Source organism: Canis aureus, chromosome 12 (genome assembly GCF_053574225.1).
Source record: "Canis aureus isolate CA01 chromosome 12, VMU_Caureus_v.1.0, whole genome shotgun sequence".
Taxonomy (NCBI): domain Eukaryota; kingdom Metazoa; phylum Chordata; class Mammalia; order Carnivora; family Canidae; genus Canis; species Canis aureus.
The window spans coordinates 10,408,158-10,421,077 of record NC_135622.1 but is presented as its reverse complement, the minus strand read 5'-3'; the positions used below and the strand labels follow the sequence as shown (position 1 = coordinate 10,421,077).

General features: G+C 51.4%; 1 protein-coding gene across 1 annotated transcript in view; it reads left to right on the top strand.

Annotated features, from left to right (window-relative positions):
• Positions 1-2,819: 2,819 nt before the first annotated feature.
• The window catches only part of PTGFRN (prostaglandin F2 receptor inhibitor), an 82,244-nt gene continuing 72,143 nt past the window's right edge, over positions 2,820-12,920 (top strand). The window contains exon 1 of the mRNA XM_077842707.1: positions 2,820-2,997. Within this exon, the coding sequence (XP_077698833.1) occupies positions 2,949-2,997 (49 nt within the window). The 5' untranslated portion in view covers positions 2,820-2,948. The remainder of the gene's footprint in view (positions 2,998-12,920) is intronic.

Genomic DNA, 12,920 nt, shown 5'->3' with positions numbered 1-12,920 from the left:
CATATTAAATACACAACATCTACCGTAAACACATCCTACACCTCACAGCTGAAGATCTCCCGATGGTTCCAAACTCATCTCACAGACATCCCCTTTGAGCAGCTTTTCTGGACAATCTTTCCCAGGACTGACTGCTCCCTGTATCACACCTGGCACCTTGCATTTGTTGCCACACCTACCAAGTCACGAAATGCAGACCATAAACACGTCAAGGGCAGGCACTGTCTTATTGATTTCTGTATTCCCAGGGTCTGGCCCAGCACCTGGATCATTCACTCTATAATATTTATTGAAGACCTATTATGTGCCAGGCACACTTCCAGACTTATACTTATTTGTTAAACAAAGGAGTTTTAAGCACTGACTCATTCCTTTATTAGACAAACATGGGAGTGGTGTGTATGTTGCATTGTTTTAGTGGGCTCAAGCTGCCATGGCAAATGCCATAGACTAGGCAGCTTAAACAAGAAACATTTATTTATCATAGTTCTGGAGGCCTAGAAGTCCAAGATTTAGTTCCCGATGAGGGTCTTCCTCATGGCTTGCAGACAGATACTGTCTAGCTGTATCTTTACATGGTAAAGAGATCATCTATATCGTGTCTCTTCTTACAAAGGCGCTAATCCCATTCAGAAGGGCTCCATCCCAACCTTAGGACCTAATTACCCTCCAAAGACCCCATCTCCAAGTATCATGAGGTATTAGGGTTTTAATAAATGAATGGGGGTGTCTGTGTGAATACATTTAGTCCATAGCATAGCACCCATGGGGGTGCTAACTTGAATGTCACCAAGTGCCAAAATGTGTGGTCCAGACATTAAGTGCTATGGGTGGTTAAGAAAGGAAAAGAGGGATCCCTGGGTGGTGCAGCGGTTTGGCGCCTGCCTTTGGCCCAGGGCGCGATCCTGGAGACCCGGGATCGAATCCCACGTCGGGCTCCCGGTGCATGGAGCCTGCTTCTCCCTCTGCCTGTGTCTCTGCCTCTCTCTCTCTCTGTGACTATCATAAATAAATAAATTAAAAAAAAAAAAAAAAGAAAAAGAAAAGATGGGAGCTTCTAGAAAGGCCAGGCCTTCCTCTTCTCTGTAGTTTCAGCATCTTCCAAGGCCTAACATTAGGCTTGCATTTGAGGCTGATTGAATTAAATTCAAAGACTTCCCAGAGAAATTCTAGAGAGTTCCACGGGATGGGAGGTGGAAAGGGATTTCACGGTGATTGAAATGTGTGAGGAAAGGCTCAGTGGCACAAATGAAATAAAAATCCTTTCTTTATCATGTTAAAACCCAATTTACCATTTTTTAAAAAAAGATTTTACTTACTTATTCATGAGAGACACACAGAGAGAGAGGCAGACACAGGCAAAGGGAGAAGCAGGCTCCCAGAGGGGAGCCCAATGTGGGACTGGATCCCAGGACTCCGGGATCACACCGTGAGCCAGAGGCGCATGCTCAACCACTGAGCCACCCAAGTGCCCTTTTAACCATTTTTAAGTGTGTAGTTTACAGGCACTAAGATATTCACATTGTTGTGCCACCAGGAAAGGATTTTCGAGTCCCTTTTATAGGGGTCCATACCTGGCTAATCACACACTTGTTGGTGGAAAGAAGAACGCTTGTTAGTGGAAATAATGATAGTTCAGAGTAAAAGCAGTCCTCCTCTCTCCCGGATCTGGGCAGTTTGTCCATTAACATCTGTGATGTGTTTTGCATGTATTAATGAAAGGCTGTGGTCTTGGGGGGCACTGGGCACCAGGGTTGCTCCCTATAGGCGCACCCCCTTGTGAGGTTTTAAACAGTGAACACTAATTTTGTTTCAATACTAGGCCTTTTGTATTCAAATCAGAAGCACAAAACCCTATTGTAGGGAAAAGGAGTCTTTATTGGTAATCAGTTGTGTCCACTTAAGGCAACAAATATTTAGTCTTAAGTGTACATTCCATATGAAGAACTGTAGCTACTTATACACTTGGTTGGCTTGTTTCCCCCCTTGGGTGTATTCGTGGGGAGTGTTGCGATCACTGCCGTGGGCACCCTGGAAAGGGAGGGGCGGTCCCCCCGGCCGCAGGGCAGCGAGCAGAACCGGGCAGAACCGGGGAGATGTAGGTTGTGCTCTGGCCGCGTGGCCGCGAAGCCCTGGGCAGGGTCACCTGAACCCTTGAGGCCCGGGTACCGCGGAGAGGTCCTGTCCTCTCGGGGCTGTCCCGCCCGGGTCCATGCACGCCGGCGCCCGGGGGCTGGGGAGGGGGCGCTGACCGGGGCGCGCGGGCGCGCGGCGGGGGGGCAGCTGCGGGACCAGAGACACGCGGGGGTGCCTCGGGAGGGGCGGCGCGGGGCGTCCCGGGGCGGAGCTCGGGCACGGGGTTTCCAGGCGCGTCCGTCCCGGGCCAACTTTTAAAGGTCGGAGGAAAGTCTGTCGCGGGGCGGGGGCCCGAGGGCAGCGCGGGGTGGGCTCCGACTCCGCCTCCCCTTTAAGCGGGGCGGGGGCGGGGGCGGGGGCGGGGGCGGGGGCGGGGGGGGGCGCGGCCTCCGTTACCTGGAGCGGGGAGGGGCTTGGGAAAGTTTGTGTTTGTTGCTGGCGGAGCGCCGGGTGGGAGGCGCGGGCGGGCGCAGCGGCTCTTCCTTCTGCTTTCGGGAAGCGGTCGGGGCTGCGCGTCGGCTCGGCGGGGCGGCTCCGCGCCCGGCTCCGGGTCCCGGCCGGAGGGGGGCGGGCGGCGGGCGGCGGGCGGCGCGCGGGGGCGGGCGGGGGCGGGCGGGGGCGGGCGGGCGCGCGGGCGGCGCGGAGCGGGGGGCGCGCGGAGCGGGGGGCGCGCGGGCGGCCGGCGCTGGGACTCCTCGGCTCGCGAGCAGAGCGGAGCAGGCGCGCGGCCCGGGCGGGGAGCGCGGACTGGAGCAGCCGGAGCTGGCGGCGGCGGCGGCGGCGGCGGCGGCGGAGAGGCGGCGGGGGCGAGCATGGGGCGCCTGGCGCCGAGGCCGCTGCTGCTGGCGCTCGTGTGGCTGGGTGAGTGCGCGCGGGGCCGGCGGGGCCGGGGGGGCCGGGGGGGTCGGGGGGCGCAGCTGCGGCGCGCGGCCTGGGGGCGGGGGCGCGGGGCGGCTCCGGGGAGGGGCGGGGGCGGCGGGGCCGCGGGCAGCCGGGCTCCGATCCGGCCGGGAGGGCCCCGCCAGGCCGCGCCGCGCCCCACCTGTGCCGGGGGGAGTGGCCCGAGGCCCGCCCGCCGTCGCCCTCCCTACCTGTTGGCCGCCCGGAGCCCGGCTCACCTTGAACTCGGGGCCCAGGAGGTGCCCGCGGTGCCGGCCTGTCCGCAGCGGGGCGGAAGCGGGCGCCTGCGGTGTGGCCCGCGGTGGCCGAGCCTGGCCCGAGGGTCCCCGGCCCGCGCCGGCCCACGCCGAGTCGCCTTTCCAGGGAAGGGGCACGACCCGCCAACTTCCTTCTACGAAGGTCACGGGGCGGCCCAGAGCGCTGAGGGAAAAGCCCGGCGTGCGCGTCCTCCGCGGTGGCGGTGGCTCGATTTTCTGCCTCAGTCTTTTTCCTCCGCTCCTCTGGAAGCTGCCTGGCTGCACATTTGCACACAAAGACCCGGGGGCCTTGGCTTGGCTTCTCCAACTTTTCCTACCTGTTACTTTTCGTCCCTGCACGGTCCCCTGTCTTCCACCCTCCCCAAGCCTGGGTGCCTCCTGGTGATTTGACCCAGCACCCTCCCCCCCGCCCAAGGAATCTTTTGATTTTTTTTTTTTTCCCCTCTTTCTTCCTCTCCATTTTCCTCTTACCCCATACACACAGACACCATTTTCGTGTATATACACATGATTATGGTAATATGGTTATTTAACATAACGATGCAGCCGTCAGCCCTAGAAATACATGTTTGTAAGGTGCTGGAGGGCTGACCCCAGTGCTTTGATATTCTTTAATATTCTTGGATCCCTTTGGTCTGTGTCAGCCAGAACTGAAGGAGTCCTGTGACCTGCCCAGGGAGTTCCCTTCCAGGCCTCTGAGGAAGGCAGATCTGAATCTTTTGCAGAATGCATGGTGTGTGCTGTTTGTCCCAGCCAGGCCCCAGCTGCACACAGGGCAATCGACTACTTTGCACTTACAGTCAGAGGGTCCCAGTGGAAGACTTCCACAGCCATTCCCATCCTGCTGACACCAGGGCCCGCATTGTCTCAACCCCTATGACTCCTGCTGCTGATGGGCCCGCCTTTCTAGCTGCGACCGTGTTTTCTTTCTTCGTCTTTGAAGGGTTTTCTGGAATTCACTTCTCAAGAGACCTCATCCAGTCATATTGCTCTAGTGGCAACCATGTGCAGAAAGCTTCCAGATCTTTCGCTTAGTTTTGTAGCATGTCTTGTATGGTCTCATAGGGCTTTCCCTTTCCTCCCGGGACCCTTGAACTTCTCTCTTTGCTGTGATAGTTCATGCCCATTAATTGGCTGATGTGTCTGGGTCAAACCAGGCCGTCGCCCATGGTTGCACAGATTGTGCACTGCACAACTCTAGGAGCTGCTATTTAGTTTGCAGCCAATGGGAATGACCCCCTAGAGTTGTGCAGTATACAACCCATGTGCCGGCCCAGTTGGTGGGCCCATGTAGAAATTTGAAACAAATGCCCTTGAGTAGCTATGAATGAGGGAGAAAAAGGGAGAAAGGGCAAAGAGAGATGGGCAAAAGCCAAAATAGAAGTAGGAAAGCCTGGACAGGTCTTGGTTATACGTGCACCAGGGTATCCTGCAGTGGCTGGGCATTTCATGTTAACAGGAATATCTGAGGTGTCACCAGCCAGTGCCTTTCCACCTAACAGCTCTCAGACTTGGTGTTCCAGATGATGGCTCTGCCCTCAGCATCTCACTCGGTGTGGCTTCTTTGTGACCTCTGGGAAGCCCTGCATGTTGTACTGGCTCCTGAAACTTAATATGTTGATACACAAGCTCATCTTTCCTCTTGTATTGCATCCTGGGCATAATCTTGCCGCCACCGTTCTTTCTGACCTCCACATTCACACAGTCCCTCAATTTCGTGGCTTTTCCGCCAGCACAGACTCAAGTCTTCCCATTCTTCCTGTTTCTATAGCTATAGCTCCCCACAGATAACTTCTAACATCTCCCTGGTTGACCTTTCCTTCCAGCCTCCCTTCCTTCTTAGTTCATCATTTTCCAGAAGGATCAGTTTGGGGGAAGGGGGAGTCCCAACTTTGCTTGTCGGTTATTTATGGTTTTTCTTCCAAGGACATTTCTGCCCCTTGTGTTTTCCTCCCTCCGAATCAAACACTTTATTCTAAGTTTCATTGTGTGAATGTTCTGGCCTTTCCCTTTTGCATGATCTGGGAACATCCCTCCTGCTTCTTTCTTCTCACCTGTGTATTTTCTTTTCCCCTAAAGTTCGCTTCCTCCTTGAAATTTTCCTAAGTCTGCCTCTCAGTGATCCCATCAGAACCCACTCAGCTTCCTGGAGCAGGTTTTCACTTCAGTTGCCTGTGCCTGACCCGTCTTGTCCATCCATTCAATACAGCATTTCTTGAATCCCCGTGAGAGTCCAGACAAATGTCTCCCTGAGTGGTTGGTGCAGGTGGATGGTCAGATAGTAAATAAAACAGCTAACTACAAGACAAAATGAAATACCTGACAGAGAAACCAAGTGCTGGTAGGAAGCAGGAAGGATGATGATGAATTTTGACTTGGGGTTGATTTTGCTGAAGAGGTGACATTTGAGCTGAGCCTTGAGGATAATTAGAATTTTGAAAGGAAGGGTGGAAGAGCGTTCCAGGAAATGCACACTTGTGGAAGGGCATTAAAGTGTGGATGAGTGGAAGTGCTCAGTTTATTCAGGAAGGGCAAGTAAGTTCCATGGCACAGGAGATGGGAGGGGGGGAGGTTGTAATGGGAGAGCCTGCTGGAAAGGGATTTGGGGTAGGCTTTTCCTGCAGGGCTGAGAAGTCTGGGCCATGGGGGGTGGATTCATTGGTTTTGGGAGTGCTGCCTGTACTTTTCCTGTCATGTCACTTACTTATCTCACTGTGTATAATTGTGTGTTTCTGGTCTAAATCCCCACCCTGATTATATCACCAGGGGCAGGATATCCGTCCTGTTTAGTTGAGTGTCTGGCACATAGTAGGTATTTGGTAAATGCTGGCTGACTGAATGAATACATCTGTATATCCCTTTACCTGTGGGTAATAGGTGGCCGTTAAAAGCTCTCAGGGTGAGATTGACACAACACACTGATGTGCTTGAGGAGGCCAGTCCTCACTAGAATGCAGCATGAATTAGAGAGTGAAAGGTAGGAGGATCATGGGGAGGGATTAAGATATTCTCTTTATTTGTGTCTTAAAAAAATTCTTTCGAATCCATTGAAATCGTTTTAAATGACAAAAGCACTACATCTATATTTTCAAATTCAAATAGGAAGAGTTTTCTATTAATTAGGTAGGCCAAGCTGCTTTAACAAAGAAAGAGACTCAAAGCATAACTGTTCAAACAATGAAAGTGTCTTTCATAACAGTGCCAAGGGGATGCTTCAGATGAAAAGCTTCTGTGGTATCCCTGCTCCTTGGAGCCATTTTGGCTCCCAGGCTGATGGCAGCTCCCCTGTTTTCCACCCATCTAAGATCACTTCAGTTGTCCTCATCCCCTCTCCAGCTCCATAAGGGGGAAACAGCGTGGAGGAGAATGCATGGAGGTTTCACAGGCCAGGCATGGAAGGGGCATGCATTATTTCTGTTCACATTCCATTCAGGAAAACATAGTCTCCTCACACTAGCTGCAAGGGAAGCCGAGAAATGCAAAGTAGCCTGGCAGCCTCAGAGCACCCCGGCTGTGGAAGAAAAGAACGGATTTGAGGGGAGAGCTAGCAGTCTCCGTGTCGTTGCAAAGGATGTAAGGTGAAAAGAAAATGTGCACATCCTCCGCTGCCCAGGCTAAGCCACTCCTATAACGTGCACGTGTTCATATGCTCAGTCTTGTTTGTTCTTTTCTCTTAGTTTCTGCAGAGGCCTCTGTACCAAATGGAGTAATGATAGTTGCCATTTAGATGGTAAATCTTGAACATCAGGTTTTATTTGATTTCTCTTATTTAATCCTTGCAACACTTTGAGAAAGGTGCTGCACTTTTCTCCATACTGCACATGAGGAAGGTGACACCTGGAAAAGTTAAATCACGTGCCCAGAGTTGTACAGCTGTTCCGTGGCAGAGCCAGGATTTGGTCACGGGATTCCATTCTGCCTGTACTAAGGAAAAAACATTGACTAATGTTCGCCATAACCTTACACTGTGCGTTGCTTGAGACTAGTTTCTGCAGAAAAGGGTGGTCGTGTTTTGACGGCCGGAGCACAGTTGAAAATAGGAGGGTGAGGGGCGGGGGGTGAGTACAGTCCAGATGCGGTTCCTGGAGGGGCTGGACCAGGAACCACCTCCCAGATGTGGTGACTCTGCAACCCCTCTCAGGTCACCACGCCTGCTCAGAGAATTGGGACCAAAAGGCAGCTTCCTCCAGAAAGGACTGAAGGAGGGGGAAGGCTGGCAGGAGGAACCCTAGTGAATCCATCCAGCTTAACGGTCTTTGAAGTGTTGTGGCCTTCAGAGATTCCTTGGCACTCATTTTAGCCTTGTTAACAGAATTCCTGTATCTGCCAAGCTGATTAATGCCTGCCCTGGCTATAATTATTCTTATTAGCCTGCTGAATAGGGACCGTAGTTGTCAGTGATCGTTCCTTACAAGGCAGTGGGGCTGGTCGGCATTTATATGGCTATTTTGTTTCAGTGATGAGCTGCTGAGCGGATTTTTACCCTGTAGATTGAATGTACATTTTCATATCGGTGCCGTGTCTGGCAGTTAAATAAGGTGTGTGCTTGTCTGTCACTGTGTGTCTGTGTCTCACTTTATCAAATGAAGTTGGGGGGAAGCTGTCAGGGCAGTTCAGAGCTATTCAGTTTAATTGCATCGGTTTCTTAAAGGCAGGGTAGCAAGGCCATTCGACTCTCTGCTTTGGGAAAATAACTTGAACTGGCAAAAATTCTTCATAATTTATCTTCTGGAAAAGGCGAAGCGCTGCAGTTGGCACAGTTAGTGGTTTTCAGATCTTGGAATATTTTTCCTCCACACCAACTGTACAGTCTTTGCAAAGCAACAGAATTAGACGCAGTAGTGAATACTGTTGTGGGCCAGCGATGTGATTTCCAGTAGACTGGAGATAATGACACTGTGTACACGTTTGTGTTCTGTGAGTGCTGGTTTCTCCACAATACTCGCTAAGTGTTCGTGTGAGATTATGGAGTCGCTAAGCAGCATGATTCAAGTTTAAGTATGATGTTCTGAGACCTTAATTGCATCCTGCTTCGCACCTTTATAAGCAGCTGGAATGTGAGCATTTACATCACTAAGGGTATTTCAGGGGAATCGGGAAACACTGGCTAGTGTTGCTCTGTCGAGGATGAATTTTGCTTAGCACCGTGAAGAACAGAATTATGTTTAAGGGTTCAGGGCATGTTTCAGAATGGGTGCTACCTTTGAATCCTGATGAACCAGAAGCAGTGTACAGACCCATTGGGTTACCGCACGGGCCTTAAAAGTGACACCAAGCCAAGAACATCCTGACAGTGGCTCTTCTTTGTCGTTACTTAGAGCTGGACTGGACCAGAATTTGGCAGCCTGTGGGCCATGATAGGGTAGGTGTGTCATGATGCTGAGGCCCTCAGCTCCTGGAGCTTAGAGGTAAGAGCTGCCTCTAAACCAGAAGCCCTGTTTACTGAAGAGAGTCATATGGATATTATCACTTCCTGTGTGTGCTCTGATCTGATGGAGATTGCTAGTTATCTCTTTTACCTGGTGAACCACAGCCTATTAGGCCTGGCCTGGCCTGGGGATGAGCTGTTTGCGGATGGAGGTTGAGCAACCCAGTGACCTGGCAAGGAGGTCATTTATTCATTCAGTGACCCCCAAGAGTATGCAGCCCAGGCACTATTCTGAGTGCTGATTCCTCAGTGAACTGAGCTGACTCAGGTGGGCGATCCTGGGTGGGACAGGTTGCTGCACAGAGCTTTGGTGGGTGGTATCACCCCAAAGCGTGGCACCACCTGGATGACTGAGGTGAGGGTCAAGGGCAAGTTCTTGGGAATGGCTGCAGTGAGGGGGCAGGACCAGGAAAGGAGAGGAAAGGAGAGTTCTAGGAGGCATAGTCAGGGACCCAGGAAGATCCAGGAGAGCACTCTATCAAAAGCCAGCAGAGACGGTTTAAGGAGACTCCTTAAAAGGGATTGGTCACATGCTGCCGAAAATGTGGGAAGATCAAGAGGAAGAGGAGCCCTGGCTTGAGAGATTGTGTGTCTAACTCAACAGTGAAGGAAGAGGCAGCATTCACTGATGTGGAGGCGTGAGCAGAGCCATAGCAGACGCCACAATCCACCTTTTCAAGTGGTCCCAATAGGAGAGCACCGTGAGGGGAGTAGCTTGGGGTGCAGGGACTTGAACAGCACTCGGGGCCTCCAGCATGCCTACGGGGAGGCCCAGGCTGGGGAGGACTGTGAGTCTGCACTCAGGGAAGGTGGGGCAGTGGGGGGTATTCCCAGGTACCCCTGGCCTTGAAGGTCAGAGTGCCAGGTCATCTCCCAGAGAGGAGGGAAGGGCCAGGTGGAGGGCGAATATGCTGGGAGCAGTACTGTGTGGGAAACATGGTCTCAGCTCTGCTTTCAACCTTTTTAGCCCAAAGAATGGCCACAGAGTTCCCAGACATGCCAGTTAGAGGTTCTCTGTGTGTTCCCTTTCAGTTTCTGCACAAGTGGAAAGTTCTCCCCCTGCTCTCCTGGATGTCTTCTTCCATGTTGATTGGTGGAATTAACCTACTTTCAATAGCTGCTTTTAGGCCTTCAGCTGTTAGTGGAATCTCCAGCACAGGGACTCTGTGGCCGTTTCATAACCCATCTTTATCTCCTCCTCATCAGCTAAGAAGATTTCATGTTACAAATAAGCCATTCCATGTGCTTTTTTAAAATGGTTTCTGCTCTTGGAAATCCCTTACATAGAGGAAAAGTAGGCCTCAGGCTTTGGAATCTGCCCTCTAGCAGCCCTCCGGCCCTGGACAGGCTTCTTAACCTCTCTGAACCTCAGTTTCTGCATCTGTAATATGAGATGGGTATCTGTCTTGCAGGTTTGTCAGGAAGACTAAGAAGAACGTATCTAGAACAATGCGAACATTACATTTTATGTGATTCCCTCAGACTTCGCTCCTCAAGGTGGGGTCTGGGGGACAGCAGCATTGGCAGCCCCAGGGAGAATCTCAGGGCCCAGTCCAGTCTGCTGAATCGGAGATTGCATTTAAACCAGATCCCTAGGGGATTTGAATGCCCACTAAAGTTCGAGAAGCCCTAGCCTGGAAGGGAGCTCATCATATAGGTTATCTTGTGGCCTCAGCTTCCTTGTTGAACTCTGAGGCAAAGGCCATGGTCAGAGTCAGAGCTAGAGGAAAGTGGGCCGGGGAGGGCTCTATGGGCACATGGCAGGTGTTTAGTTGGCCACGAAGGATGGGATTAGTGTAGGTCTGTCATGTCGGCAATTGGCCTGGTTTCATGACTGTTATATCAAGTTTGGCAGCCTGGAAGCAGGGGAGGGATATGGTATGATCTCTCCATGGGATGAGGGATGCAGGAATCTGTAGGGAGCTAGTGACAGCCGTCATGGAGACGGTTGGCTAGGGAGTATGGCTAGGACAGGCAGGTAAGTGAGGTTGGAAGGCCTGATGAATTGCAGAAGGTTGGAGGGTAAAAAAGATTCAAAGGCTCACAGGAGTGAGTGGTTTGGGAAGGTAGGAGGTGAGGCTCCAAAGAGGTAACTTCTGAATCCATGGTCTTGGAAGTGGAAATCTGAGGGGGCAGTAGGCTGAGCGGGCAGTAGCCAATATAGACACTTGGCCAATTTTTATCTCTCTGGGCATTTTGGCCAGTTTACCTCTTGTGACTGACTGGGTTGGGCCTGGGTGGATGCAGAGACGGTGGTGTAAAGTTTTAGGTGCATTATGTTCTGGTGTTGTAGGGAAAAGGCAGTAACCTGAGACTAAGATGAACTCAGGGCTGGGGAGAAACCAATATGGGGGTTATTTCCTCCCCAAGAAGTTTCTTCCTGCTTTTTACATAGCCCTTCTTTTGTGCCAGGCACTGCACTTAGCATATGGGAACTCATTTAGGAGGGCTTCATAACCCATGAGGTAGGTGGTTATTACCCCCATTTGATAGATGAGAACACTGAGTTGCAGAGACATGAAATAACTTGCTCAAGGTTATAGTACCTGACAGAGCTGCTGGGATTCAGACCCTCAGGCCTGGCTCCAGAGTCTGGACGCAGGACCACAGTGTGCTGTTCTGCATCTCCCCATCAGTACAGATGCTCAGAGTCAAGCATGTGGTTGAAAACAAAACATAAGAGCGGGATTGATACAATTAGCCAAAATGTGATAACATTTGTTTCCTTGTCTTTTAAAACAGGAGGCGTAGATTCTGGCCCTTGACCTTCCACTCACTAGCTTTGTGACTCTGGACAAGCTGCTGATTAGCTCTTAGCCTAAGTCAAGTGGGGCCTGGGCTAGTTGACCTGGAAGGCCCCCTTCCACCTCCAGAACTCCTCAAGTCCACGCTGAGCCCCACTAGTGGCCGTATAGGCTGCTTGGTCCAGCCCTGGAGTCCCTGGCTCCTAGAGCATCTTCCGCAGCACTCACCTATCTGCAGCGTGCCCCTCTCACCTCTCACCTGCCTGCCACCTCTCCACAGAGGGTTGGCTGGTGCCCAGAGGGCTTGAGAATACTTTGTTGTTTTGTTCCATATCGGCAACTACTTTCTCCTTCCAGATCCTCTTCCCTTGCTGGGAAACAGGCCATCTTTTCCGGCGGTTCTTCAGGTTATGAAGGTGTCCGACCACCAGGCTCCCTGCAACCTTAGATGGACCTCTGGGAGCAGTCGCAGAAACAGAGAAAGCAATTGGCATTTCTAGATGGCAGACTTTTTCTTATTACTAATTTTTTTCGCCGGGGGCGGGGGGGTGGGCAAGTTTTGTTTGAGGAAATCAGCCGGAAGTAAGTTGGGGTTGAAATAATCAAGTCTCAGTCCTCAGAAAGGTGACTTGTGTTTTCTTTCCCCCTTTAGCCTTCAAGTCTAGGGGAGAGCACATGGTTTTGCTGCTCAGGCTCTCCTTTTCCGAATACTCTCCACACAGAAGAGACAAAGACATCTTAAAATGTGTCCAAATATTGACACTAGTTTGGATTTTCCACTTTCCTAAAGGATGGGAGAGTCGAAATTCAGACGTTTCCAATCAATAGCCTTAATTGGCTGAGAAATGTGTTCCTCACGTTTGGGGACTTTCTTCCTTTTCATTCTCTTAGTCTGAAGGGGGAGGTAGAAGTGATTTGGGCTGCAACACTAGCTAAAAGGGTGTAACCTCCACGTTGTTGCTAGGGAGCTGTGTTTCTGGCCTTGGTCTTTGCTGCAGCCTGGCTACTTTGGGACGGAACTCTTGCTGCTGACCTAGTGGTGTTCTCTCTCATCTTGGATGTGAAGATTTCTCAGGCTTACGGAGAGCCTTCTAGGGAGTGAGTTCTCGCAGATGTTAAAAGTGGCTGGCTGGCTTGCACAATCTCGGAGGTGAAGGGGTGCGTTGTGCATCATAAACGCACTGTCCCCTAGGATGTCCTCAAAGCAGAGTATTAGCCGATTTGGTGTCTGTCCAGTGTTGCTGCTGCTTTACTTAGATTGCAGTGAGGACTTAAAAAAAAAACAAAAAACGAAACGAAAAAAAAAAAAAAACACTTTTGGCACAGCTATTCATTTTTCCATTTTCCGAAGGCTGGCATGTCCAAGTGTTTTCTTATTTATTAGAAGACATTATAGTCCATCATCTTCGATTGAGAAATTCATCCAGTAAGTTTCAAGTTCAGGCCGTAGTGCCT